The following is a 27,369-nucleotide window of genomic DNA, read 5'->3' as shown; positions in this document are numbered from 1 at the left end:
AAGATTTACTATCAGCACACATGGTTGCGTTTTTTTCTCCCTTCATACTTATTCCCAATCGCAAAGTAGGAAAAAAAATTAATACAACATACGGAAAATTAATCATCCGCCCTCTTAAGTTTTCATCATATTCATTTTCTGACAAACAATTCAAGCATTGATAGAGGAACTCTCTGGGAATAAAACAGCTCTGCGGAGAGAATTAATATCAAGACAGGGTGTATGGAGTGAGAAGATAAGCACCGACCACAAAGACCATATGCACACTCTCCATGTCGGCATGATGATTCCGACTCAACAGCTCTCTATGACTCATGGGGGGAACAAATGAACCTCTTTCTAACTCATATCTCCACTGTGGAGCGTCTTGTGACTTCATGCACTAGAGGAACTTACCAAAGGGGTGCAAACTTGTTTGTTTGGGAAAATAGCTGCCTGTTATTTACGAAACAGTTTGCCATTCCTTGCGCAGGCACCTGGTATCATGGCGATTTTAAGTGATTTGTTCGTATAATTTTCATAACTGTTTTGTATTTATACTCGGGGATGTTGTTTTGGGAGATAATCAAATGTTAGAGGTGACAGACTATTCTGCCATTTTAATTGTGTGCCTCTCAAAACAACATTAGACAATAATACGTGATATGCAATGTATAGATAAAACTAATAACACATGGCTTATTACATCCTGGTTAATTTCAGTTGAAATAAAACTAAATTGTGGCTACAACATAACTGCATTCTAATATGTGAACTTCTAAACCATTTTATTTTTCCATTTATCAAGTTGAGATATAAAACAATTTATTGTTACAATGATTTGATACGTACCACTGCAGCTGACCTAAACCTACTGAGTCCCTCAGATAGATGTCCTTAGTTTTCAGGCAGATACAATTCAATATACTGAGCAATGAAGTTGCCTGAGCTTCTGATAATATCATTAGGCGTGTCCCTCTTAAAACAAAACAAAAAGCAGTTTTCTGTCCTAAAACAATGCAGCACTATCTTAGCCAAGTACTCTCTACTTATCGGGATGCCCACATTGCCGTCGTAGTGAAAGTAAGAACTTATGAATGTGCACACATTGCACATGTTGTGTCGCTTGATGCCTCGACAACACACGATCGCTTCCACCTCTTTCAATAGCCTTCTTTGACGCTTTTTCCATATTTCTTTGCATCATTGTAGGAATTTGCCCTGAGTGGCAGCATTGTTTAGATTCAAACACCACTGAAATAAAGGGGAGACTACTGATAAGGGAAAGTGTCAAAGATATTTCGGATGTTTAAAAAGCCATTATCAGAGCAGCATGTGTAAACAGCAAGGTCAATGTACTAGAATGTCTGTAACTTTTCCTAGCCGTGATATCAGACTTCTCTTCCTTGCCTTACCCTAGCGCAGATAAATATGCTAATAAAGTAAAATAAATCTTACTCGGAATGTTATCGCATGTGACAGGGAGACAACAGAATGCCTACATGTTTATATTGTTCGCCTCTTAACTCATAATCACTCTTTTTCACAATTCCTTTCTTTTTTTGAGATTCCCTTAAATGATGAATGACTGATACAAAGAAATCCAATGCCTGTATATTAAATATGGTTCACACTTGAGTTACTTCCCTTTGTTCATTCAAAATGGCTGCCCTTTGGTTCTGGCAATGTATAATATCCAAATTCTGGCAATTCTATACCAGAATCTATTTTCTCTTTAAAGTTAAGGGCTCTTTAACATATTTTTTGTTTAAAACTTTTGAAACGTTTAGTTTTGAATTTATGTGTTCATCACAGAACCAGAATGATAGTCTCCTGTTCTTCCGATTTAGCTGTGGGTAATTTTGAGCTAATCAAGGGTTTTTGTAAGTCTATCTGTTGTAAACTGGTCTGGTATCAAAAGAAAACAGTTTTCTGTTTGACATTTTGATTGGATTTCATTTTTAGCATGAAATATCATGGTGGAACAATATAATGTTTATTTTACGTCAGACAAGTGGGATATATTCTTACTGACAAGTCCTGCTTTTCTTGTTGAACAATTCGTTATGGGAATTTGACAAAAACAACACTGTATGCAAACATCATAGGAACAACTGCTCCTGTTTTCAACAGAAGCTGGGCCATATGTTTTAAAGCGTCATATTTTCACAGATCACATTTCCTCATATCCACACAAATGTTGGAACACTTACTTTTCACAAAATATGATATTATGAGTATATAACTAAAATACATACATTTATGGTTTCTTGAAAGGCTTTTGAGGAAACCGATATCAAAATGTGTTCCGTTGGTTCAGTCTTACTGCAAGTGGGAATTATGTGGCTATAAAAATGCCCCTCTTTTACAGCATTTTACATGCTAAACTGTTATTTGATACGAAAACTTTCTGGATGTTTGTGCCCCTTATGTATTGTAACAGAACACTGCTCTAGAATATGTCTTGTTCTGAGCAATGGGGCATCCAAAAACCTTTAAAGATGATGAAGAAAGATTGTTTTTTGTGGTGATAACATCGAGCATGTGTTTTCTTCGCCTAAAAACTTTACCACTGACAAGGGATGACTTTGTAAAACTGATCAGATAAGGGCTGGTGATTGCCATACTGTGTCAGGCATCACCAAAAAACTTCCACTTTTCAATTTGTATTGTTTTATTGTTTTCAGTTTTGTTTTTTGACATCGTCATGATGATCAGATTAAGCACTGTCCATTTTATGTTTCATCAAGCTGAGATAGTGTTTGGTTTGATTGGCATCTGACATGTAAGACTTTCAAGAGGCATAATCAGGAAGAATCTCCATTTTTGGTCTCTTTGGTAGGCTTTTATCAGGATGCTTGTATATACAAATTAATCTCACATAGGATATTTCTACTGAAATTTGAGCCAATGTTGTATATTTTTAAAACCATGATCTCAAATTTAGCTGCTTGAAAGGAATTTTAATTGGAAGTTGGAGTTGAGACTATAATATGACAGCACGATAATGCAATAACGTGATAATGCATAAGCGTTCATTTTGTGCAAGATGGTACCTACAAAAAGTATCAAATCAGGGTTTAAGATAATGTTTACAATTAAACAAAGCACACTTAACCCATATGGGATTGACAAGAGAAAGAAACAAGTCATACACGAGTGGTAAATGTTTGGAAAGTAAAATAGTGTACAAATGTTTAGATCAGATTTTCTGCACATGGTCTTGAGCTGAACGATCGTGGGTGACATACGGCAACCATCTGGCGAAAACAGGAGACATTCTGTAGTGAGAGATACCTTCTTAAAAAAGCATCTCCACTCTAAGCTTGGCTCTGCAGCCCCCACCGTGGGCTCCCCATCTGCAAGTCATTGAGAAATAATATCAGGAGGAATTCTGTTGCCTAAACTTTGTTTCCTGCTGAATAAGCCACACACTGCTTTGTGATCTTTGTCTCTAATGTAACCCCTGTCGTGCAATTATTCAGAAAGGGGCAATTTTGTTTTAGAAGGGAAGAAAGTCTAGTTTTTTGTCCAGGAATTTCGGACGACTTCCTTTTCAACTGACAAAGGGTTTTTGTGAAACGTGAAGAATTCCTGAGAGTTGAAGTCAAGAAACTGTCCCTGTGTCAAGTTTTATTTCCACATCCATTTCAGCCATGTCTTTGATTCTGTTTCAAAATTTTTATGACACTTATTGAAGGGCAGTGATTCCTGTACTTTCCTTGTATTCTGTGCGTGTATGTTCATTCAACAGGTGCACTTGTATCAGCTGGAGGAAGGATTTTGAATCAAGGAAATGTATTTTTGGAATGGGAAGATAGAGTTATGGGGGCAATATTGGTAGGGCTAAATCTTCTTTCAGTTGATATTGAGTGTGGTGACATTCTTCTCTTAATGGTGTATGACATCAGAGGAAGAGATCTGTCCAGAGACAAAAGGCTTCATAGATTTATCGGAGGGCTGGGGGCTCCCTGTCAACTCTCTCAAGATCAATTCCCAACTTTAAAAGTATGGCACAGCAGGGAATGCGAGACCACTGAGACAGGGGTTTTCGCAGCTCTGCTAACCCATGAAGCAAGCATGATGCGACTTGATGCATTCGCTATTGTGTTTGATGGAACACATGGCTATCAACGCCACAACATTTCCTGCCTGCCCAGAGAATACATCAATCTAGCGAGGGGCTCACACAATCCCAATCTTGCTCCCATAATAAAGGGCGCCCAACAGTAACTGTTCTCAACTGATAATAGCAACAAAATGGAGTGAAATTCAATCCAGATGGAATCCCCACTAGAATAGCCTTCATTAGGTGTCAGTACATCTAAATATGGACACAAAAGGATGGAGAAACTTCATTATCAGTTTTCGCCAGCTAATGCCAACAGCCCCCGTGTCCTTATAACACAGAAATCTCAACGTTCAGGCAGACGCCACTAATCGACTCTTAATATTGGAATGGGTGATTGTCACTCCGGTTACATCATTGATGTCCCTCCATGGTGAAACATATCCCTGTAGGTGGAATGGACATCTTAGAGTTTCCAAACTTGTTCAGTCAGAAAAAAATATATTATTTGGAAATATTTTTCTCTCCATAGTCGAAAATGTCCTTGTGGCTGAGTGATAAGCAAATTGTTAAATCTGAAAAAAAGGGATATGATTTTTTGGTTGATTTTGTCTCTACAAGTATAGTCGATGCCCTCCATTTTGAACATGTGGCTCTGGCAAGGGGAATGGATAAGAAATGGGAATACTTGTTAAATCCAGAACTAAATCAATGATTCTTTGATTATTTTGTTTCAGCATTTAATATTGTTACAAGCTGAATGGCACATTAGTAATGATCTGCTGAAGATACAATGTGGTATTGTTCTTGGGTAATGCGGAATAATTGGAGGAAGGGGATCTGAATGGTTTCAAATTGGCAACTTTTGTTGCATGGACGTGTGAGTCATCAGGACTGATTGTTTGAGGGTTGAGCATAGGGGGTGAAGAATGGAAGAATTAGACAGGCTGAGTTCAATTGTCTGCGGAAACATGCTCAGATTAGCAGAACTCATCCCACCTGTTTAAGAATACCATCGGTGCCACAAATGGTAATTGCAGTATTGGCTAACTGCAATGTCCAATATTCCTATGGAATTTCTAATTACTGCAGTCGGTCATGGCTTCGTTAAGCTTAATTAAGAGAAGAATGTGAAGCAGGCTATTATTCAATATCTGTCCTGTCACTGCCTGAGTGGACACTAATAGAGCTCCTGGTTACTCACCAAGCTGTGGTGGGTATTAGTCATGGCGAGCAAGCTTCAGATTACTTTGATGGCCAAATTATATTTTCTGTCTCTAGTTTGTTTCAAATTTAGTAGAATATTAATTGTCATCAGATTACTTGCTACTTGACTGCTCATGCAGTTATTTTAGTCCTAATATTCAAGAGATCGGTCTTCAAGCAATAACTACCACTGTGTCATATCGGCAACACTTACACCAACAAATCTGAGACATTTCTAAAAACAAAACTTTAAATCTTTCCTGGCTGGCGACACTGTTTCCTTTCTTTTGTTGCAAAAAAGTAAGCTTATTGTTTAAAGAAAAGAGGTTTCCGGATTCTGCTCCCCCTCCCATTTGGGGTGAATAATTAGGGATAGCAGTTGTTTCAGGAAATCAGTTGGCTGTCAAACGTAACCAAATACTAGCTGCCACGACTGACACTAATTAGCAGGATGCTACGCTATTGTTTCCCCACAGCATCTCCTAGCCTATAGGGTACCTACTCCACCACTGTTAACACCATAATAACCAGTTGGTTTTATATAAACTAAAGCTATATTCTCATGGTAATGCTTGTTTCCTCACAACATCTCCTAGCCTTTACAGTACCTGCTCCACCACTGTAAACACCATAATAACCAGTTGGTTTTATATAAACTAAATCTAAATACTCATGGTAATGCATGTTTGTTATTTTGTCGTTTTGATTGAAACAATTTTTAATCATGTTCATTAGGTTTTGTACACCCTTTTTGTATACTATTTTTAAATCTGTTGTTAACTGTATCCCAAATGGAGTCTAGTAATGCTCATCCTGAAAATAAGCTCGTACAATGCGTGGCATTTATGATCAAAGGTTTTTTGATAACCAACTGTACAACAAATCCATTTCTTGTCTCTGGCATACGAAATGCCAAATCACAGTCATTTTGATTTTTTTTTTATCCTTGATTGAAGGTGGGTTGTAGATTGAAAATCCTTTGTATGAAGGAAGTCTTAGATGGGTTAAAACTGATAACAATAGGGAAACTACCAAGAATATCTGAGACTAGCGGCAATCAGGAAGTAGTGTGTGAGGCGATCGACCGTGCCACCACGCTCTTTGTCTTCAGTCAGGATGAAATCAGACATGTTCATTGCGATGCCATTCATTGGCTTTATCCCCGACTGACTCGTAATTGAACACTTAACAGAGAAAATAAATCGGCTTTCACAATGTGACGTTTGTAACAAGCTTGATTCCTGCCAGGTAAAAGTCATTCTGGAGTTTGACTCAATCTGTCAGTGTCTCTCGACAAGCACTGATTGACACTATTTAAACACTTTCTAAACAGGAAACGCTAACAAAAACATTTTCTGAGAATGGCCAAACCATTATTTTGTAGTCAAAGACCATCTCTGACCCATTGGCGGCAGCGTCAAGATGGTTTTGCCATTATGACCATGCCTATGTTGTTTCATATTTAATGATTAGGAATTTGTTGGCATGGCTGTTGCTGTTTGAATGTTGCCACTGTAACAATATTAGTGAAGGAGGGGAGGTGTTATGGAGGAACCATCAACCTGCTGGTAGTCACAGTCATGTTTAATCAGGAGATTTTGTATGTGTTTCATACTGAGTTTCAAACAGAAGTTGAGTGTAATTCTAGAAGATTTAAAATCAGATGTAGACGTTCTGTGTTGTGCAGTCTCATGAGGGGGAGGGAGGATAAGTGTTGTATTTGAGATTTGAATCCTTGATTATAATGGTTTGAAGTTGGGTTAAAACCTCTTAAACACTTATGACTGTGTTTTGGGACCTTTTCACAAACATTTAGTATCATCATTATTTGATACTGAATCTTAAACATGAAATGTCAGAACTATTTGGAATGGCCAACTCCACACCAATTGATCATCCTTCGACTGTCGTAACCTTCCCGACTTACGACAGTGTAAGATGGTATCATCGCTACTTGATACTGACTCGTAAACATGAATTGTCAGAATCATACAAATGAACTATGTGGAATCGGCCAAGTCATCACCAGTCAATTTTACTGTTACAACTATCGTAACTCTTGCCTAAACATACGACTTACGACAGTGTAAGTAAGACAATGATTGCGCAGCGAAATGGGCCAATGTCAGCACAAATTGATCCCCCTGCTATGACTGCCTCCCGTCTTACGACAGTGTAAGATGAAGGAGGATTTGTGGAATGGCCCCCATGTCAACAGTCTGTTCCACCACTTGGTGAAACATATATTCCACATATCATAAAAGAACACGACACATACAATCTTTATAGCCCAGTTACGTTATTCCTGAAAGGTACATTTAAATCAACGGTGGAAAAATCTTTGGTAAATACGCCTGTTTTATCTCAGAGTGCCCTAGTCAAGATAAGGCTAGAAGCATTTCGAGAACATTTCTCATGTAAGCAGTGACATCATTGGCTGAGGAACGGAATCAGTTGATCTGAACTATAATAGCCTGTTGTATGGAAAACAGTAGGGCAAATCCAACCATGTGTTTTGTAGATGCCGAGCCTATCTAAACACCAGCACTTTAACTTAATGTGTTTTGTCAGCATGGCATGGCAGATTGGCCAGTCCACTTGCAGGAATTGGGGACTGTACCAGGTCTCTGAAATTCCCAGCTTTCTAATTGCCGGCCAGCTGTATTTTTCTTCCCCTTCTCATGATTTCTCTCAAAACAAATCTCAACACAAGAGGTTAAATTTGAAATTTTGAAAAGTGTTATTTTGTATCGCCTGTCTGCCAAGTTAGAAGTGTTTGTTCTTCAAGTTGCTGCTCAAACTTCGGTTTCAATTCCTAGATCTGATCCTGCAAGGTGGCCCCAAAAAGACCTGCTTGAAATGGGTATTGTTTGCCTTTGAAATTCAATATGCTTGAATCTGGTATGCTTGTGAAGGCCTTTGGAAACAATACGGTTTCATTTGCATGCATCATTTGGGAAGCATCCGGCATTGCAAACCCATCATCAGAAATGCACTCTGTGATTCCGAGTATGTGGAAGAAAGGATATTTTTAGATGACTTGCATATTGCACATATAGCCGCCAAACAAAATCGTTTTATGCCCTGCTGGTTTAAGACCTCTTTTTGGAAATTGATGTTGATTTTGTCAAAAAAGTAAGTGTAACAATACGCTTAGGAATTAACAAATGATGAAAATGACATTGTATGCTGGTGAATTAGGACATTAAATTTCGTGTCTTTGTACGAGCAAAGCATATGGGTAGAAATCATGGCGGTTTGACAGATGAAATGTAAAGTCAATAATGCCTGTATAGTTTGTACAGTCTGTACTTGTCATTGAAAGCAGTAGGGGAATAGTTTAACGTTAGGTAACTGTTCCTGACAGGATGTGTTGGTATGGTAGAAATAGGATACACGACATAAACACACCACAATAAGCCTGTAGCTGCTTCTTGATGTTTGTTCTGCTTCAACTTTATCCATAAACACGGAGTAATTGGCCTTTGTTAAGAACAGGAATCGTCTCGCGACAAAACCATATGTTAATTCTTCCCCCAAAGAATGGCCGCTGTAGGCCTGTCAAGTCATTTGGGCTGGATTACAATTTTCTTTTTGTCTTAAAGAAAATAAACAAAATATATCATAAATTGAAGGCAAGATCATTATAGTGACAGGAAAACAGTATATGCTTTGTTTGGGTATCGGAAATAAACAAGCTCCAGTGGAGTAGTCTGTGAATTTGGCTCATAAATATGATCAATTACCCCTAAAATTGTAAAAAGTTTCTTTTCAACTGGTTTGGGCATTTCAATGGCGGGTTTGATCAGAGAGTAAGACATCTACATTGTGCACTCAAAATGTTTAAAGGATGTCTGTTCGTCTTAAACACAGTCCAATTAGACTTCTGAGATGGTGAAACAATCACCTTTGTTTATGTATTTTGTAAAAGTGCCATGGTAAAAAAGTCTGTGGAAAAAACTCCCGTGTGAATTTGTATAACAAGCAAGATGTGTGTTTGACACAAGAAACATGTTTTGTTTGGAGAGATAGGAACCTAAGTCCTTCAGTTAGGCAAATGACAGTGTCAACGATGTTGAAAAAGCAGGATGTATTTAAAGAAGAACATATGATATGATGATTGGATGAGGGAGTGTTGTTTCTAGCCAATCAGCTGCTGATCTGTCTGCTCGTGTTTCATCCCAGCTGTCACAAAACAACTTCATACACCGGAACTGTGTATACTGACTCACCAAAAACTGGAAAACTAACAGAAAAGAAAAAACACAAAATGGCAAAATACAAGCAGACAAACTAGAAGAAATCTTTGTTTTCAAACTGCAGTCCTTGTTTGAAATAATTAGTGCAAATTTATGGTTCGTCCTAAGCTTATGAAAATTTGAAGGGCTTAGTTTTTGCTCGTCTTTCAAAATAATAATAAGATGTTTATGTTCTGCTTGGAGTGCAAGCAGAATCATTTGTGGCATTAGCAGAAAGTGGATTCTGTTCTTGGGTTGGCTGAACCGTGGAAGATGCACGATGGCCGAGACCTTGGTTTTTGCCTTATCTGCTTGTGTATCTGTGAGTGTTTTGATAACTTGAGGTGTTTAGTGGTTATCTCACGGAACATGGTCCTTGTCGGTACTCGCTTAGACATCTTGTTCCACTGGAGAAATAAAGAAGACATTCTTGCTTAGCTAGTGATATTAGAGCTGTTGACATGTGGAACAGTAGAGAGTAACAACTAGTAATAGGAGGGTATGGTTGGAGCTGCTGCAGAAACCTGGATGTGTAGTATATGATGATGGAGTTACAACAGCAGCAGCAGTAGTAATGCAACAGCAGGAAGAGTAACAGAAAGAGCAATAGTTGCAACAGCAGGAATAGAAATAGTTGCAACAGCAGGAATAGTGACAGGAATGGAAATAGTGGCAACAGCAAGAATAGAAACAGTGGCAACAGCAGGAATAGTAATATGAATAGCAATTGTAGCAACAGCAGGAATAGTAATAGGAACAGCAATAGTGGCAACAGCAGGAATATAAATAGTTGCAACAGCAGGAATATTGACAGGAATGGAAATAGTGGCAACAGCAAAAATAGAAACAGTGGCAACTGCAGGAATAGTAATATGAATAGCAATTGTGGCAACAGCAGTAATTTAGACAGGAATAGCAATGGTGGCAACAGCAGGAATAGAAATAGTTGCAACAGCAGGAATATCAATAATGGCAACAGCAGGAATAGAAATAGTGGCAACAGCAGGAAGAAATAGTGGCAACAGCAGGAATGGAAATAGTGGCAACAGCAAAAATAGAAACAGTGGCAACTGCAGGAATAATAATATGAATAGCAATGGTGGCAACAGCAGGAATAGTGACAGGAATAGCAATGGTGGCAACAGCAAGAATAGAAATAGTGGCAACAGCAGGAATAGTGACAGGAATGGAAATAGTTGCAACTGCAGGAATAGTGACAAAAGCAGGAATGGCAGTAGCAACATTAACATCAATTGCAATAGTAGCTTTGGGACTGATACCAGTGGGGCTAGTTATTGTTGCTGTTGGTGAAATAGTTGCTGTTGATGTAGGGGATGTAGTGTTTTAATGTAGATGCCACACTGTATCTCCCTTGGCAGTGGCAACAATGTAGCAGTGTTGTAGCTGGCTGATACAGATTGATATCACATGTTCCCAAGACTTTATGAGGGCTCCTTATCAGACGCTTCCTCTTTCATATCCACCATCAAAGCAGTGTCTTGTAATGTTGGGTACTAATGACCCATCACTCAAAGGCGCACTCCTCACAAGGGTAGCTGGTGCTTCATGTACCATTGTTAATGTACGCTTGTGGTACATAAACACGACTTGTACAGCACTGCACCCGAGCCATATGTTATACCATGGTCATCATCACTGCCGCTGCTGCCTGTTGATGATGTGTTGGAACACTGCTCCGTTTGCACAATACAGGAGATCCGCGTTTCATGACAGTGTACCAAGTGCAAATTGCTTTAAAAGCTGGCATTATAACATCAACTGCACCTGGCTTCTGTTGGCTTGTTGTCAGCAGATGAGGTTGTTGTACAACTTATTCCAGTTAATACTTCAGCTCATGTACCTCTTGTAGATGATGATGATGATGATGATGATGATGATGATGATAATGATGTCATTTGGCATGTTGTCAGATGAGGTTGAAGTGCAACTTATTCCTGATAATACTTTTGTAACTGACCTACGATAATTTGCCCATGTTTATTTTTAGATCGTATACTGCTAAATTTAATCATTGCTAGAAGTGTAATGATGACAGTTGTGCTTATGTTTCAGTTTCGTCAGTACCGAACCAGGCCCGTACCTCTCCCAAGGCTTCCTCCCCGGAAGGCAGTGAGCCTCACAAGTCTTCGACGTCTCCCCAGTTGGCCACCTCACCCTATCCCCAGGCTCGACACACCCTGCCCTCTCCACCCACTATGAGACAGACCAGCCCCCACATGCCAGTCCTGGGTTCAACTCCTTGTTGGCCCAGTGGACACATTGCAGTGCCAATGAACCACACAGACCAAGAAGCACCTCTCAACCTGACCAAACCTAAGCATGAGGCCAAATTTGACCGATTGTCTGACGACCACTTGGGTGTGATTCATGGTCGGTCTATCAAGAGGGAGCCAGTTGTCACACCTCCTCCCGCTCACAGCAATCACAAAAGGCAGCATCAGCAACAACACCAGCAACAACATCAGCAGCCAACAGCGCAGACACCACCAACAACAGACATCTCGTCACTGATTGGGTTGAGATCCCCATTTGGCATCCCTGCTCAGTACATCACAAGCCCATACTTGGGCATCCCAGCACACTACCCCGGTCTCACGCTCGGAGGACATGCTCACACACTCAATGGCGCCAAGTCGCCATCCGAAAGTGAAAAAGTGAGGAAATTATAAAATAATCATTACATTGCAGTCACTACTGGAACCATTTAGCATTTTGCTGTTTGTACCAAAAATTTAAATCTAAATTTAAATCTACTAGTCCAAATATGTTCTTCCATGCCCTTTTACGTAGCAGGGACTCCTTAGTAACTGGGCTATAGAGCTAAATACTTTTTACTAGACGCAAACTTTGGGCTAACTGTCTCAAATATAACTTGTTTGCAAAGTAATTATTCAGTTATTGACAATATGGAAGTATATATCTATTGCCTGACATTGAATATCTAAGATTGAGACATATTAAAAATGTGTACATTTTCGGTCTCTTCCCAGGAGAGTTACGTACAGGAAGCATTGGCACGGCAACTAGCGGCATCAGTTAGTGGTCCAGTGTTCCCAGGTCTTCACCATGTACCGCTCTATGCAAGCACGCCATCCCCGACGATGCCGCAACTCACCCAGTTGAGTGGCGCCAAGGACACCCCCAACATGCCCATCTCCAGCGATGACAGCCAGAACTACGTTCAGCATCTACAGAGTGAGTTCTTCAACATTATCCAACATCTGGTTTTGGCATCAAAGTTCCATTCATATTATCTTGCTAACTATTTAATTTCTATGATCAAGATGTTTTATCTAACTTGTGTTTATAAATTTTAGGTAAGATGTTCGGTGCAAAGATTATCCGAGCACAGCGTGAGAAGAACGAGCCAGGGAGACCTCACGTAAAGAGGCCAATGAACGCCTTCATGGTTTGGGCTCGAGAAGAGAGACGCAAGATCCTCAAGGCCTGCCCTGATATGCACAATTCCAACATCTCCAAAATACTAGGTATGTAATAAACTGTGCAGGTTTTAACACTCACTCAGTCACTCACTCAGTGGCCAAGACACGGCATGGTAGGTAGTCACAGCCTTCCCATTTCAATTACAGAAAGTGGGGATAGGGTGGCTAACCTAGCGGTTAAAGCCTTCAGCTCATCACGCCAAAGACCAGGGTTCGATTCCCCACATGGTTACAATGTTTGAAGCCGGTTTCTTGTGTCCCCTGCAATGATATTGCTGATTTGGCATGACTCTAAACTCACTCCATTGCAGAAACATATCAACGTATTCTGTATGATGTTAAATGTGTTTCCTTGTTTCCCCCAGGAGCGAAATGGAAGGCGATGTCCAATGCAGAGAAACAGCCATATTATGAGGAACAATCTCGTCTCAGCAAACTCCACATGGAGGCTCACCCTGATTACAGATACAGGTATGATAGTTTCCACACAACTTGCATCCTATCAACATCGATATATTCAGATCTGTAAACATATTTTTGATATGTGTACAAGAATTATCTTTCTTATTAATTCAGTCAGTTACATGAGAAATGGTAACAATTAGATGCCAGTTTGTGGAATGCTGTTTTTTTAAAAAATCTTTACACAAGTATCAGTGAACTATAGCATTAATATAGCTATTTGAAAGAAACATATTTTTCATATTTGCTGAACTGTTGTTTCAGACCAAGGCCTAAACGTACATGTATTGTTGATGGAAAGAAGCTGAGAATCTCCGAATATAAAGCGTTGATGAGGAGTCGGAGGCAAGATGTTAGACGGGTGTGGTACGGAGAATCTGGAGCTACATATGTTGAGGGTTTACTATGTAAGTGCTTATAAGACGTGATATTATCAAACAATCTAAATGTCTGCTAAAATCTCTTTGTCTATCTATTGACAATGCCCAAAGTGATAATGCATGAGTGTAGTGTTTGTTTTGGAAGTCTTCCCAAATCAACACATTAGTCAGGGAGTGTTGGCTGTTTTAAATGTCACCAGTTGGGTGGTTAGTAAGTCAAAGGGAGATAACTCTACATGTAATGAAGGGTTGTAAAATCGTCACATTACCACCAGAATTCAAAATGCACACCCATAACAGGGATTGTGTAAATGTTTCTTCCAAACTGTATCTAGTCTTAGACAGAGGAGTCAGTCATATAGTCTCTAACAGATGGACTAGTGACCATCTCTAGTCTTGAACAAGGGGATATGTGCCTTATTGAACAGATGGACTCGTGGCTGATACTAGAATCGAACATTCAGTAACAGCTTCAGAATTCTGCATTCAGTATTTACAATGGTTGCTATTTCTCTTTCAGCTTCAGAAGGAACAGGGCCTTCCAATTCCAACTTCGATCCCAGCCAGTTCTTGAAATCTTCTTCTCCAGTAAACAACAGCCTAAGCAATGGTGAAGCCGGTTCCCCTGTTAACAACGGTAATTCCATACACGACGATAAACTCTCTGGCTGGGATTCGGAACATCTTCAGAACGGTGACATGAACGACATCGATGGTGGTTCCGATGTAAGCATGGACACCTCGTATACTGATGCATCGAACACCAGTTTTGGAAACAGTGCTGTTACAGAGGAGGTTGCGTCAACATAGTTCCCAAGGATTTGTAGTTTACCACAGTGCATATTTAATATAATGTAACAATGGTGCTAGATCTGTTTAGACTCCCTAGCCTGCGTTGTCCATAATGGTTGCTCCCCTCAAGCTGCTCCTGGAGATGAGAGCGGTCATCACACAGAGGAGATGTGGACCTGACCATTGTTCATCAGAGCACCTGCTTAGAAATATGAACACCTTGTTGTCCTAATTCTACAGTGTTTGGAGAGATGAAGCCAGCCCTGGACGACATCTCCAGAGTTGTGCTTGAACTGTCTCCAAAAAGCGTGTTGGTTTGACCCAGGTTCTAGCAAAGAGCACATGCTTGGCTTACCGTCGTAACAGGTGCTTGGACTAACATTATTAGAGGTCTTGCTTCACAGACTTCTGGCTTCTTGGCAGCATTGGAGAAATTTCTACAGACTTCATCGAAGCTTGAAACCAAAATTCTTCACACCTCTAGCTGCAAGTTGAGTCCATATTCCACTCCAAGTCTCCCCACATCTCACTGTGCTGATAAGGTCCCATCAGAAGGGATGACAACATCCAACGAATTCATGGTGCCATGAACTCCTGCAACACACGTCCTTGTTCCTCAGACTTATATCCCAGCAGAGTCTGTGCCCATGACAATTCCAGGACAAGCACCAGGCACCGCAATAGGAAAGATGACCAACGAAACTCACTGACCAGTTATCCACGCAGTCAGCGCCACCGTGCCACTAGCTCCCGCTTCTAGATGCCTGTATATAGACATAGTAGGCCGCACCTCGACAAGACTCTGTCTATCAGAGCACATAACTTTATACTATCCTCTCACTGTGTAGAAGTGTTCCTGTTGTGGAATCACTGTATTACTGGTACGCCATGGTTACGTGTAACATTGTATACGCTATATGACATTGTATACAGATCTGTATGCAGTACAATGACATCATATGCGATACTGCAGCGATACTGTGTAGTTTTGACATGACAGTACTGTATACAGTACTACAGGGTATGACGATACTATATGCAGTACTGTATCACGTGACAATACTGTGTTCAGTACTAATGGCATGACAGTACTGTGTTCAGTACAAAATGGTATGACAATACTGTGTAGTGTACTTGTCACATGACAATACTGTGCACAGTACTATATCACATGACAATACTGTGTACAGTACTATATCATTATCACATGACAACATGTGTACAGTACTATATCACATGACAATACTGTATACAATATTAAAAGTGTCTGTATACTGTATACAGTGCTACTGACATGACGATACTGTACAGCAGTATTATATGACAATACTGTTGGCAGTACTATATCCCATGTATACTGTATACAGTACTACTGACATGACGATACTGTACAGCAGTATTATATGACAATACTGTTGGCAGTACTATATCCCATGTATACTGTATACAGTACTATTGACCTACCAGTAAGTATGGGCCTATACCACTGTACTGAGTACTAACACTGCCTATGGTATTACAACACCATGTAAAGATGGCAACGGCCTTCTGTATGTAATTCTGGGTCCAATATAGATTGAGGCACCCCCTCTCTCAGTCCATATTGCTGTTGTCCTGTTCCTAGGTTCATGCTTAGCTCTGTTGACCTCTGCCATTCATTGTGATACACCTCGGTCCATCTGCTCCAGTGACCACTTCATACCTCAGCCATTACGGGAATTAAAAATTATTAATTAATTATTTAATAATATGTTAAACTTTTAAAAAAAAATTAGAATAAAAAAATAAGTCCTTTGTTTCCTCTCAAAAGGGTAATAACATGATTTTATTATCAAATATTTGCACATATAAAAGTGCTTTTCAGAATAAATGATTATTTAGAATTATTTGTAAAAGTCCAAGTACATTATTAAAAGAGGACAAAAATTTACCATAAGGATATATTAAATGTGTAACCTTCTTTCCCAGTTGTACTTAATAATATTTTCAACATGAGTTGTTGTGATACTTACAGTCGGTACTGGTAATACATGAACAGTACTCAGACAAGTGGTTTATCAACTCACAGTGTTTATAGTTTAGTAACAAAATAGTATTCCAGATAATTAGTCATAGTGTTTTAAAAACCAAGGCATTTTCGCTGGCATTGACATTTTTTGTTCGCAGACTTTTTGTTTTGTTTTTGCTTTGTTAGTGATAGTTGCCGAGGACACAGATTATATCTCAGGCAGATGGACCGGGTGTAATAAGGCGAGGTGCTGTTGTATTTAAGTCATAAACATCCACTACTTCACTGTTGTCAAACGCTGCTGATGTTGAGGGCAAGGTTTATTACTGTAGAATATTGAGTGCCAAATCTACCTTGTTAAGGTTCCTGATTGTTTAAAGTTTAGTTCTTCCTATCTTTGCCATATATGTGTGATGATTGTTACCTTTTGAGTAGAATTTAAACCTAGAGTCTTTCTTCAGTATAGTATGCTCTGCGAGAGATAGTTTCTCTTATGAAGTAATTTTGTTGAATCTTATGCTGTTAGGAGATGACGATTAAGCTGGGTTACCTGCCTTGGTTTCTGTTGACTTGTTTTCACATGTTGAAAGATTTATTGAGTGTGATGCCGTGTAAATTTGTTTTGAGGATGTTTGGGAGAAATCCCTTTAAGCACTGTCAATTTATTTTGAAGAAGCTGTAAATATGACTGGCATGGAACCAATCACTACTGTGGTATTCCGGAATTGACGCAATTATCGTGTGTTTCTGGAAGAAATTGATTGAATGCATAATTATGATAAAATAAACGACAAAAGTGCCAAATTTGGATTATTGTATTAATGCATTGACAGTGCACAAAATGTGTTGTGTTAGAGATAGCAGTAAGGGGAGGTAACCCTGATAGATCTGTAATGTGATAGAAACATGTACATAGGTCACAATGCACGGAACGCACTGATCACAGGGCTGTACTAATTAGATGCTAGAGATGGTCCCTGCTGTATTGTGCGAATCTCGAAAGAGGCCTGCGTTACTAGAGGCAGTTTTGTCCGTCTTCCGTCAATCGAACCTCGTGTAGTTGACACAGTAGATTCAATGTCTGTATTATGAGTATGATACAATCATGTCTTCCTCGGTGTTGAGCACTGGCCAGTGGTCGGACTCACGTGGGTGTACGTACACACTGGCGGAACTGTAATGTATTAAGTAGGTTGTCCTCACATTCATCTGTCTCAAGGCATGGACCAACATTCTATTGTCAATACTCCAATTAAATGGATAGTTGTGATTGATGACAAATTAATAGATTCATAACATAATTTAATTTTTGTTCTGTTTTTAATACTGAATCAGAACTCTTGCGAAATCTACTTCTAAAAATATTAAAAAAATATTTTTAAGAGAAATATAAATTTGTTACCAATCACTGCTACATAATGTGTAATGGGTATAATTTTGAAGCCATACCTGTAATATATGTATTTTGTTAGTGTTGAGATGTGGAATGAATATAAGTCATATTATCATAGGTTTTTAACACTTTAACTCTAAGTGAACTATATTACCCGTATGTTATCCTGAGACGAGAGTTATCGTGTTACCTACTGTGCTCGTATCATATCAGTATGTTTATATTCATTAATCGTCATAGTAACCACTAGACACTTGGTCTTGACATAGCAACTATTTATCAACATAGGACCATTATTTATGAAGACAAAATGTCAAATATCTATATGAATCATCATGTAGATTAATTAGGAATGGCTTCAGAAGACTGAAACGAGTTATTGTGACTGTGCGAGGTGACACAAGTATGTCCCTGTACGATACGGTATGTATCACACGGTATGTGGTGTGTATGTCTATAGACAACGTCGTATGTCGCCAATGCTGCTCACAATTGTATCCATGTATTTATGTTAAAGTGTTTATTGGGCATTGGTGTTTGTGCCCCTACGACTGTCCGCTGTTTGTGGGCTAAATCCTATAACATAATTGTTTATTGACGTACGAGTTTATATAACATGACTTTGTTGACGTGGGTGGGTGCATGGTGATGATCTCGTTTTATCGGATGTGTTATTTTTTCTTATGTCTATTCAACTGTACCATTAAATGTATACCTGCATGTGTTGATTTTGGTGCCTGTAGACTCTATATATTGACAAGAAAGAGCAACGACATTTACATATTTTGTACCTGCATTCGAACAAACCTGTTTCATCTGAAACGACAAACTAAAAAAGATTTTGAAGACATCAGTGTTTTCATTTCAATGTGGAAATTTGAGACTGGTGAAATTAAAACTTTGTTTTGCTCTTGTCGTAGTGACGATTCCTCTTCCCCATCATTGTGACTTAGTGGATTTCCTTCTGAAAACACATTCCTGGCTCCCTTGGTAAAATCCCCATAAAAGCTTCATTCTGTTGTCCGCGAAATTACTGCTGTCACTCCCTACATCCTTCTCCTTCTCCAGCGTTTACTGTCACACAATGCTGTCAGAATGTTAATTCCATGACTATCATTAAATATCATTTTATTTGTCACAAATTTGCTCAATTTTATTATTGGTTATTTGTCATAAACTTGTTCAGTTGGAATATTTTCTTTTTTACATTATGCTATTGCATCAAGGTGACGATTTGAGCGTTTCAAAGGGTTATGTTTACTTGTGCATTTCTTATTAATACTGTATTGTATTTGAAACCAACGACCCTGCGTAGAGTGGGAGTATAGACTAATAGTCCGGTCATTATTGTTTAGCTTTAGGCTGCTTGAACTCCACATTACATTACGAACCTCCACATGGAACCTTCAGTGCCAGATCCAAAGGGAAGGACTGTTTATCAAAGTGTCGGAAGGGAGACTGGAGTTTTGAGTTGTGTGTCCGCTTCTACCGCTATGACAGAAATGAACTCCCCCAGGGGCATTCATTATGCTAGGAGATGTAGTTGTTTTGTCTCTAAGTTATATTCTTTTTAATTTTTATCCCAGTTTTTGATATGTGCTATTGTAGAGCCTCTGTTTCATGATTTTTCTTGAACGTTTTAGTAGTGATTAAGATACCATGACATTTGGCATGTTCTGAACCACAGACCATCTGTCATCCCTCTGTTTTTAATGGTTTGATCCACTGGAACCATCCTGTTGCCCCTCTGTTTATTATGGTTAAATCCATTCAAACCACCTGTCCTCCCTCAGTTTATTATGGATCGATCCATTCAAATGACCTGACACCCCTATGTTCATAATGGTTCATCCGAAAGGAACATCACCATTTTCTTCATCATCCTTTCCTTCCGATTCAGCTCATCTCAAACACAAGTCCCTGTCAAATTTAACTGTTCATCCTATCAAATATTCATCACCCATATGTCCATAATGGAACAGTCCATCTTAGCTACCTTCCACCCCAACTTCAACATAGTTCAGTCCACTGGACAACCTGACCCATCTCTGTCACCAATGTTCCATTCTATAGCTCAGCTCAGCTCTAGGTTTAGTTCGGAAAATAGCAAAATTCTAACGTTTTCACTCACAGGTATTTTGTTTGGGTAATGGGCTGACAAAATTACTTAAACATAAATAATTCATTTTATTATGATGTATCATAATTAATAAATTGAAAGATTTTCATCCAGCTTCTATTAAATTGTAATACAATTCCTATATTTCTTAAAATTAGCAATTGATTTCTTGGACAAGTGGGTCAAGTTAAGGCAAGTGACAACTGGTTACCAGTATCAATCACATGTTGGATAAGTATCTTGTAATTCATTCTTTTACCTAATCTGAAATAATATACTGCATAATGAAAAACTGTAAAATCTTGACAGTTATGTCCGTGGAATCTCGTATGTAAAGCTAAGATCTGATTTAAAGAATGCTACATTGCTTTATAATATTATCATGAATAAGTTTTAATTTATTTATATCTTAAGCATAATAAGTGTGATTTAATCTATACAGGTTGTGTCAAGGTCATATATTTAGATATTGAACAATGCTTATAGTAAAAGGTCACCAAGATGAAAGGTCACATGCATATTCTACTTAAAATACTGCCAAATGATTTATCTCAATATCCAAAGTTTATAAGTCAGTACTCACAGGGGTAATCCTTTGATTGGGTGATCCTTTGATTGAGCCCAAGAACTATATCTGTCCCAAATAACAGAAAATTTTATTTTTATTTTGCATTTTCCTGATGACTTGTTTTCAGTTTTTATCCAAAAAGTGTTCAGCTTCAAATTGTGAGCCTTTCTTGTGTCTCCCCTGAATTGTGTATTAAATTCAATGTTCAATGGTGTACTTAATTTTTGAATGTTTAAACTTTGAGAAGCAACTATGAGTGCTACTACCTGTTCTTCCAGTGTTAGGGCAATCAACGAGATAGCCTAGCAAATACCTCGTATATCTGAAATCTCAATCCAGTTGCCAAATATATTTAATGGAACTGAATACACAGTTTTGTTCTTGTTGAAATGGAAGGTTACTGTATAAGTTGTTTCTTAAAGGGGGACTAATCTCTTGATCCTATTATCAGTTTTCTATAGGTAAAAATGCTTCAATTGTTGCAAAACCGACTTTGTCTCTATGTAGTCAGGATAAACATTATGTTTACATCAGTGTATAAATAATTGTTACTCAAACAAGTTGTAAAATAATTGTCCTTAACTTGCTGCAACTTCCCATATGTGAGCATAGTCCCCCTTTAAAATATGAAACATTACCCATGAATCTGGACATATACCTATATCTCTAAATTTGATAGTTTTACAATCAAAAAATTAAACTTGCCTTCCACTGTAGATCTAGTAATAGTGCTAGATTGGGCCACTTACAGGTAATATTTCTTGATTGTTATTTTAATACATTTTGTGAGAAAACTCTATGGAATATACCTTTTCTTTAGTATAGTATAAACTGCTGTAGTTTCATATACCAGGTATTTTTGTAATGGATAGAGTATTTTAGATTTCCATTTCACTTTTAGTGATGTTTAAATATATATTTTAGAAGTTCGTATTGGGATACATTGTAATGGCTTACTGCGTACGTAGACAGCCGCGAGCACAACGAACAAATGGTCAGAGCAATAATAATCACAACTGATGTTTTTTCTTTCTCATATCATACTTCCATAATTTATTTCAATGTCAAAATGCAGGGTATACCTGTTTTAGTCGTGATCAGTTTTATCGCAAGTGAAAAAGATAAATGATCAACATCATTTTTTATCTTTGTTAGATAAGTATTTAGATACTTACGTCATGGTGTCATGTTGATGTACATTTTTGTCAGTAGAAATCATATAAGAATAGATCTGGCAAGATGTTCCAGTGAACTTTCAAACTAAAATGATTGAGTGTTTACAGTTGAACAAAACTGCTCATCAATGTTAAATTTGTTTAAGTTTAGTTGTAATCTTAAATATATTCTATTGTTTAATTTGTCACTTCATGCCAAACTTATGTTAGAATTAACAAACCATATCTTGAATGTTACATCATATCCCACAATCCTTTGTTATCGACCAATCAACACCCTTCATATCAATCATGTGACTGATAGCCTCAACTTCACCAAGATGGCGGACTTTTGTTGCGGTCATCTCTCTATGTTAAGTATCCAATGTTGAACATGTTATGTGTGCTTAAGATTAATAACGTATAGTTGTAAGTTATAGATTTGATACGATAATTTTTGTGCAAAAATTGAATAAATCATTTTTATTATACATAATGTGTTTGTGTTGCTGTTTGTAAGTTGTCATGTTGGTTGTTAGTGTGGCAGCTACTTGAACTAAACCTGTGTATAAACTTATGATTGAGTTCAAATACCAGTCACCGTGAGTCAGTTGCCTATTTACTGGCACATCAGTCATATACACATTAAAAAACGTATCAGGGCTTTTTGTATGTATTTGTACTGTTGAAAAGGTGAAATAAAAATTGTAACACTGATTTAATCCTTTAATGATTATGTCCAACAAATGACAGCTCAAAACTGAGCGTATAATGTGTCTGAGTGGGGTATTCATGCTTCACTGCGGCGTGGTATCCCAGTGGGCTAGCACTATAAAACCAGCTTCAGTCTGGGCTAGTACAAGCAGCCGCACATACACATACACACGCATGCACGTCGTCATATTGAGCGAAATATTTTCAAGCACGACGTTAAACCCAATTTCACCTCACCTCACCTCAAAACTGAGTGTTCAATTATCCAGACTTCAGATTGTGATAGTGGTCATGACAGACTGGATAAATGAGAGTACATTTTATGTCATCAGTTGGAATGTAACCATACACATTTTTAGGAATCCAAATGCCTCAAGATAGTAGATATGATTGATACAAGTATCAGATAATAGCAATTCTCACTTGTTGCAGTATTTACAGGTGACCACAGTATTGCAGTATTCTGTTTGTTGTTTAATACCGAACTCACCAATAAACAAGCTATATGGTGGCCGACTGTAAATAATCGAGTCTGGACAAGTGATCGACAGCATGAGCATCGAACTGCGCAATTTGCATACGATGATATGTGTCAACCAAGTCAGCAAGCCTGACCATCCGATCTCCGTTAATTGCCTCTTGCGTCAAGCATGGGTTGCTGAAGACAATTCTAACCCGGATCTTCACGTCTCCAATATATCTGGGCCCAGATTTTTGAAGCTCTCTTAGAGCTAAGATTGTCGTAAGTGCCATACATTAACATTAACTTACGACTATCTTAGCACTAAGAGAGCTTCAAAAATCTAGGCCCAGTATAACAGCTATATTGCTAACCCTTACTGATTTACAGACCAAGAGGAGTGAATGAGTGGTTTGCTATTAACGCTGCATTAAACAGCATTCCATTCTGTGAATGGCATCTCTGAGTAGGAAAGCCAAAATTGATGCAGAATACTCAACACCAGTGTTTCGACCCCTTGATAAGCATATCGTGGTACAACAAAGGGATATAACTGCACCTGAGAATACTTCTTGAGTGAGTGAGGACATTGTGCCTTTGGCTGCTCTGCACCAACAAGAACACACATGATATGACTCTAGTGGATATGAATTATTGAGACTAGAATAACAGACATTACACTTATACAGGCCTTGAATACTGCTGGACAACAATTACACAACATTAGTGACCCATTCACTGGCTTTGAATCCCATGGAAAGACAAGCGTGTGATATTGGTAATCCATATACTGGCCTTGAATCCCACAGAGAGACAAGCATGTGTTATTGGTAACCCATGGCCATATACTGGCCTTGAATCCTACAAGACAAGCGTGTGATATTGGTAATCCATATACTGGCCTTGAATCCCACAGAGAGACAAGCATGTGTTATTGGTAACCCATGGCCATATACTGGCATTGAATCCTACAAGACAAGCATGTGATATTGTTGACCCATATACTGGCCTTGAGAGGAAGACAAAGCATGTGATATTGTGTACTGTATAGAGGAAGAGACTGTTCCCACAGAGAGTGTGTGTGAGAGGAAGATACTGCCTTATCCCACCTGTATACTGGTGGAGAGACAAGAGTGAAGATTATTGACCCATATACTGTGACCTTGTGTCCCACAGGAGAAAGAGACTGTTACCCTGTACTGTGTGAGAGGAAGCAAGATACTGTTACCCATATACTGTGTGTCCCACAGAGGAAGAGACTGTTACCCTGTATACTGTGTGTGAGAGGAAGAGACTGTTACCCTGTACAAGTGAGGAGGAACCTTCTCTGTTACCCTGTGTGTGAGAGGAAGAGACTGTTACCCTGTACTGGTGTGAGAGAGGAAGAGACTGTTACCCTGTACTGTGTGTGAGAGAGGAAGAGACTGTTACCCTGTACTGTGTGTGAGAGGAAGAGACTGTTACCCTGTACTGTGTGTGAGGAAGAGACTGTTACTCTGTACTGTGTGTGAGAGGAAGAGACTGTTACCCTGTACTGTGTGTGAGAGGAAGAGACTGTTACCCTGTAGTGTGTGTGAGAGGAAGAGACTGTTACCCTGTACTGTGTGTGTGAGAGGAAGAGACTGTTACCCTGTACTGTGTGTGAGAGGAAGAGACTGTTACCCTGTAGTGTGTGTGAGAGGAAGAGACTGTTACCTGTACTGTGTGTGAGAGGAAGAGACTGTTACCTGTACTGTGTGTGTGAGGAAGAGACTGTTACCCTGTAGTGTGTGTGAGAGGAAGAGACTGTTACTGTTGTGTGAGAGGAAGAGACTGTTACCCTGTACTGTGTGTGAGAGGAAGAGACTGTTACCCTGTACTGTGTGTGAGAGGAAGAGACTGTTACCCTGTACTGTGTGTGAGAGGAAGAGACTGTTACCCTGTACTGTGTGTGAGAGGAAGAGACTGTTACCCTGTACTGTGTGTGAGAGGAAGAGACTGTTACCCTGTACTGTGTGTGAGAGGAAGAGACTGTTACCCTGTACTGTGTGAGAGGAAGAGACTGTTACCCTGTACTGTGTGTGAGAGGAAGAGACTGTTACCCTGTACTGTGTGTGAGAGGAAGAGACTGTTACCCTGTACTGTGTGTGAGAGGAAGAGACTGTTACCCTGTAGTGTGTGTGAGAGGAAGAGACTGTTACCCTGTACTGTGTGTGAGAGGAAGAGACTGTTACCCTGTACTGTGTGTGAGAGGAAGAGACTGTTACCCTGTACCTGTACTGTGTGTGAGAGGAAGAGACTGTTACCCTGTACTGTGTGTGAGAGGAAGAGACTGTTACCCTGTACTGTGTGTGAGAGGAAGAGACTGTTACCCTGTAGTGTGTGTGAGGAAGAGACTGTTACCCTGTACTGTGTGTGTGAGGAAGAGACTGTTACCCTGTAGTGTGTGTGAGAGAGGAGAGACTGACTGCACCCTGTACTGTGTGTGAGAGGAAGAGACTGTTACCCTGTACTGTGTGTGAGAGAGGAGGAAGAGACTGTTACCCTGTAGTGTGTGTGAGAGAGGAAGAGACTGTTACCCTGTACTGTGTGTGAGAGGAAGAGACTGTTACCCTGTACTGTGTGTGAGAGGAAGAGACTGTTACCCTGTACTGTGTGTGAGAGAGGAAGAGACTGTTACCCTGTACTGTGTGTGAGAGGAAGAGACTGTTACCCTGTACTGTGTGTGAGAGGAAGAGACTGTTACCCTGTAGTGTGTGTGAGAGGAAGAGACTGTTACCCTGTACTGTGTGTGAGAGGAGACTGTGTGTGAGGAAGAGACTGTTACCCTGTAGTGTGTGAGAGAGGAAGAGACTGTTACCCTGTACTGTGTGTGAGAGGAAGAGACTGTTACCCTGTACTGTGTGTGAGAGGAAGAGACTGTTACCCTGTACTGTGTGTGAGAGGAAGAGACTGTTACCCTGTACTGTGTGTGTGAGAGGAAGAGACTGTTACCCTGTACTGTGTGTGAGAGGAAGAGACTGTTACCCTGTACTGTGTGTGAGAAGAAGAGACTGTTACCCTGTACTGTGTGTAGAGGATGAGAGACTGTTACCCTGTACTGTGTGTGAGAGGAAGAGACTGTTTCCCTGTACTGTGTGTGAGAGGAAGAGACTGTTTACCCTGTACTGTGTGTGTGAGAGGAAGAGACTGTTACCCTGTACTGTGTGAGAGGAAGAGACTGTTACCCTGTACTGTGTGTGAGAGGAAGAGACTGTTACCCTGTACTGTGTGTGAGAGGAAGAGACTGTTACCCTGTACTGTGTGTGAGAGGAAGAGACTGTTACCCTGTACTGTGTGAGAGGAGGAAGACTGTTACCCTGTACTGTGTGTGAAGAGAGAGGAAAGAGACTGTTACCCTGTACTGTGTGAGAGGAAAGAGACTGTTACCCTGTAGTGTGTGTGAGGAAGAGACTGTTACCCTGTGTGTGTGTGAGAGGAAGAGACTGTTACCCTGTACTGTGTGTGAGAGGAAGAGACTGTTACCCTGTACTGTGTGTGTGAGGAAGAGACTGTTACCCTGTACTGTGTGTGAGGAAGAGACTGTTACCCTGTACTGTGTGTGAGAGGAAGAGACTGTTACCCTGTAGTGTGTGTGAGAGAGGAAGAGACTGTTACCCTGTACTGTGTGTGAGAGGAAGAGACTGTTACCCTGTACTGTGTGTGTGTGAGAGGAAGAGACTGTTACCCTGTACTGTGTGTGTGAGAGGAAGAGACTGTTACCCTGTACTGTGTGTGTGAGAGGAAGAGACTGTTACCCTGTACTGTGTGTGTGTGAGGAAGAGACTGTTACCCTGTACTGTGTGTGACTGTGAGAGGAAGAGACTGTTACCCTGTACTGTGTGTGAGAGGAAGAGACTGTTACCCTGTACTGTGTGTGAGAGGAAGAGACTGTTACCCTGTACTGTGTGTGAGAGGAAGAGACTGTTACCCTGTACTGTGTGTGAGTGAGGAAGAGACTGTTACCCTGTACTGTGTGTGAGAGGAAGAGACTGTTACCCTGTACTGTGTGTGAGAGAGGAAGAGACTGTTACCCTGTACTGTTACCCTGTGTGTGAGGAAGAGACTGTTACCCCTGTACTGTGTGTGAGAGGAAGAGACTGTTACCCTGTACTGTGTGTGTGAGGAAGAGACTGTTACCCTGTACTGTGTGTGTGAGAGGAAGAGACTGTTACCCTGTACTGTGTGTGAGAGGAAGAGACTGTTACCCTGTGTGTGTGTGTGAGGAGGAAGAGACTGTTACCCTGTACTGTGTGTGTGAGAGGAAAGAGACTGTTACCCTGTAGTGTGTGTGAGGAAGAGACTGTTACCCTGTGTGTGTGTGTGTGAGAGGAAGAGACTGTTA

General features: G+C 39.7%; 1 protein-coding gene across 9 annotated transcripts in view; it reads left to right on the top strand.

Annotated features, from left to right (window-relative positions):
- The window catches only part of LOC124275700 (transcription factor SOX-13-like), a 262,079-nt gene extending 239,756 nt beyond the window's left edge, over nucleotides 1-22,323 (top strand). For all 9 annotated transcript variants that reach the window (XM_046711335.1, XM_046711328.1, XM_046711334.1 and 6 more), the window contains 6 exons: nucleotides 11,566-12,167; nucleotides 12,504-12,708; nucleotides 12,831-13,001; nucleotides 13,322-13,427; nucleotides 13,683-13,825; nucleotides 14,319-22,323. In XM_046711335.1, coding sequence (XP_046567291.1) covers nucleotides 11,566-12,167; nucleotides 12,504-12,708; nucleotides 12,831-13,001; nucleotides 13,322-13,427; nucleotides 13,683-13,825; nucleotides 14,319-14,608 — 1,517 coding nt within the window. In that variant the 3' untranslated portion in view covers nucleotides 14,609-22,323. The remainder of the gene's footprint in view (nucleotides 1-11,565; nucleotides 12,168-12,503; nucleotides 12,709-12,830; nucleotides 13,002-13,321; nucleotides 13,428-13,682; nucleotides 13,826-14,318) is intronic.
- The last annotated feature ends 5,046 nt before the right edge of the window (nucleotides 22,324-27,369 follow it).

This window comes from Haliotis rubra, unplaced genomic scaffold (assembly GCF_003918875.1).
Source record: "Haliotis rubra isolate DU_JTF1 unplaced genomic scaffold, ASM391887v1 Scf201, whole genome shotgun sequence".
NCBI lineage: Eukaryota > Metazoa > Mollusca > Gastropoda > Lepetellida > Haliotidae > Haliotis > Haliotis rubra.
This window is presented reverse-complemented; position numbering and strand designations above follow the sequence as displayed.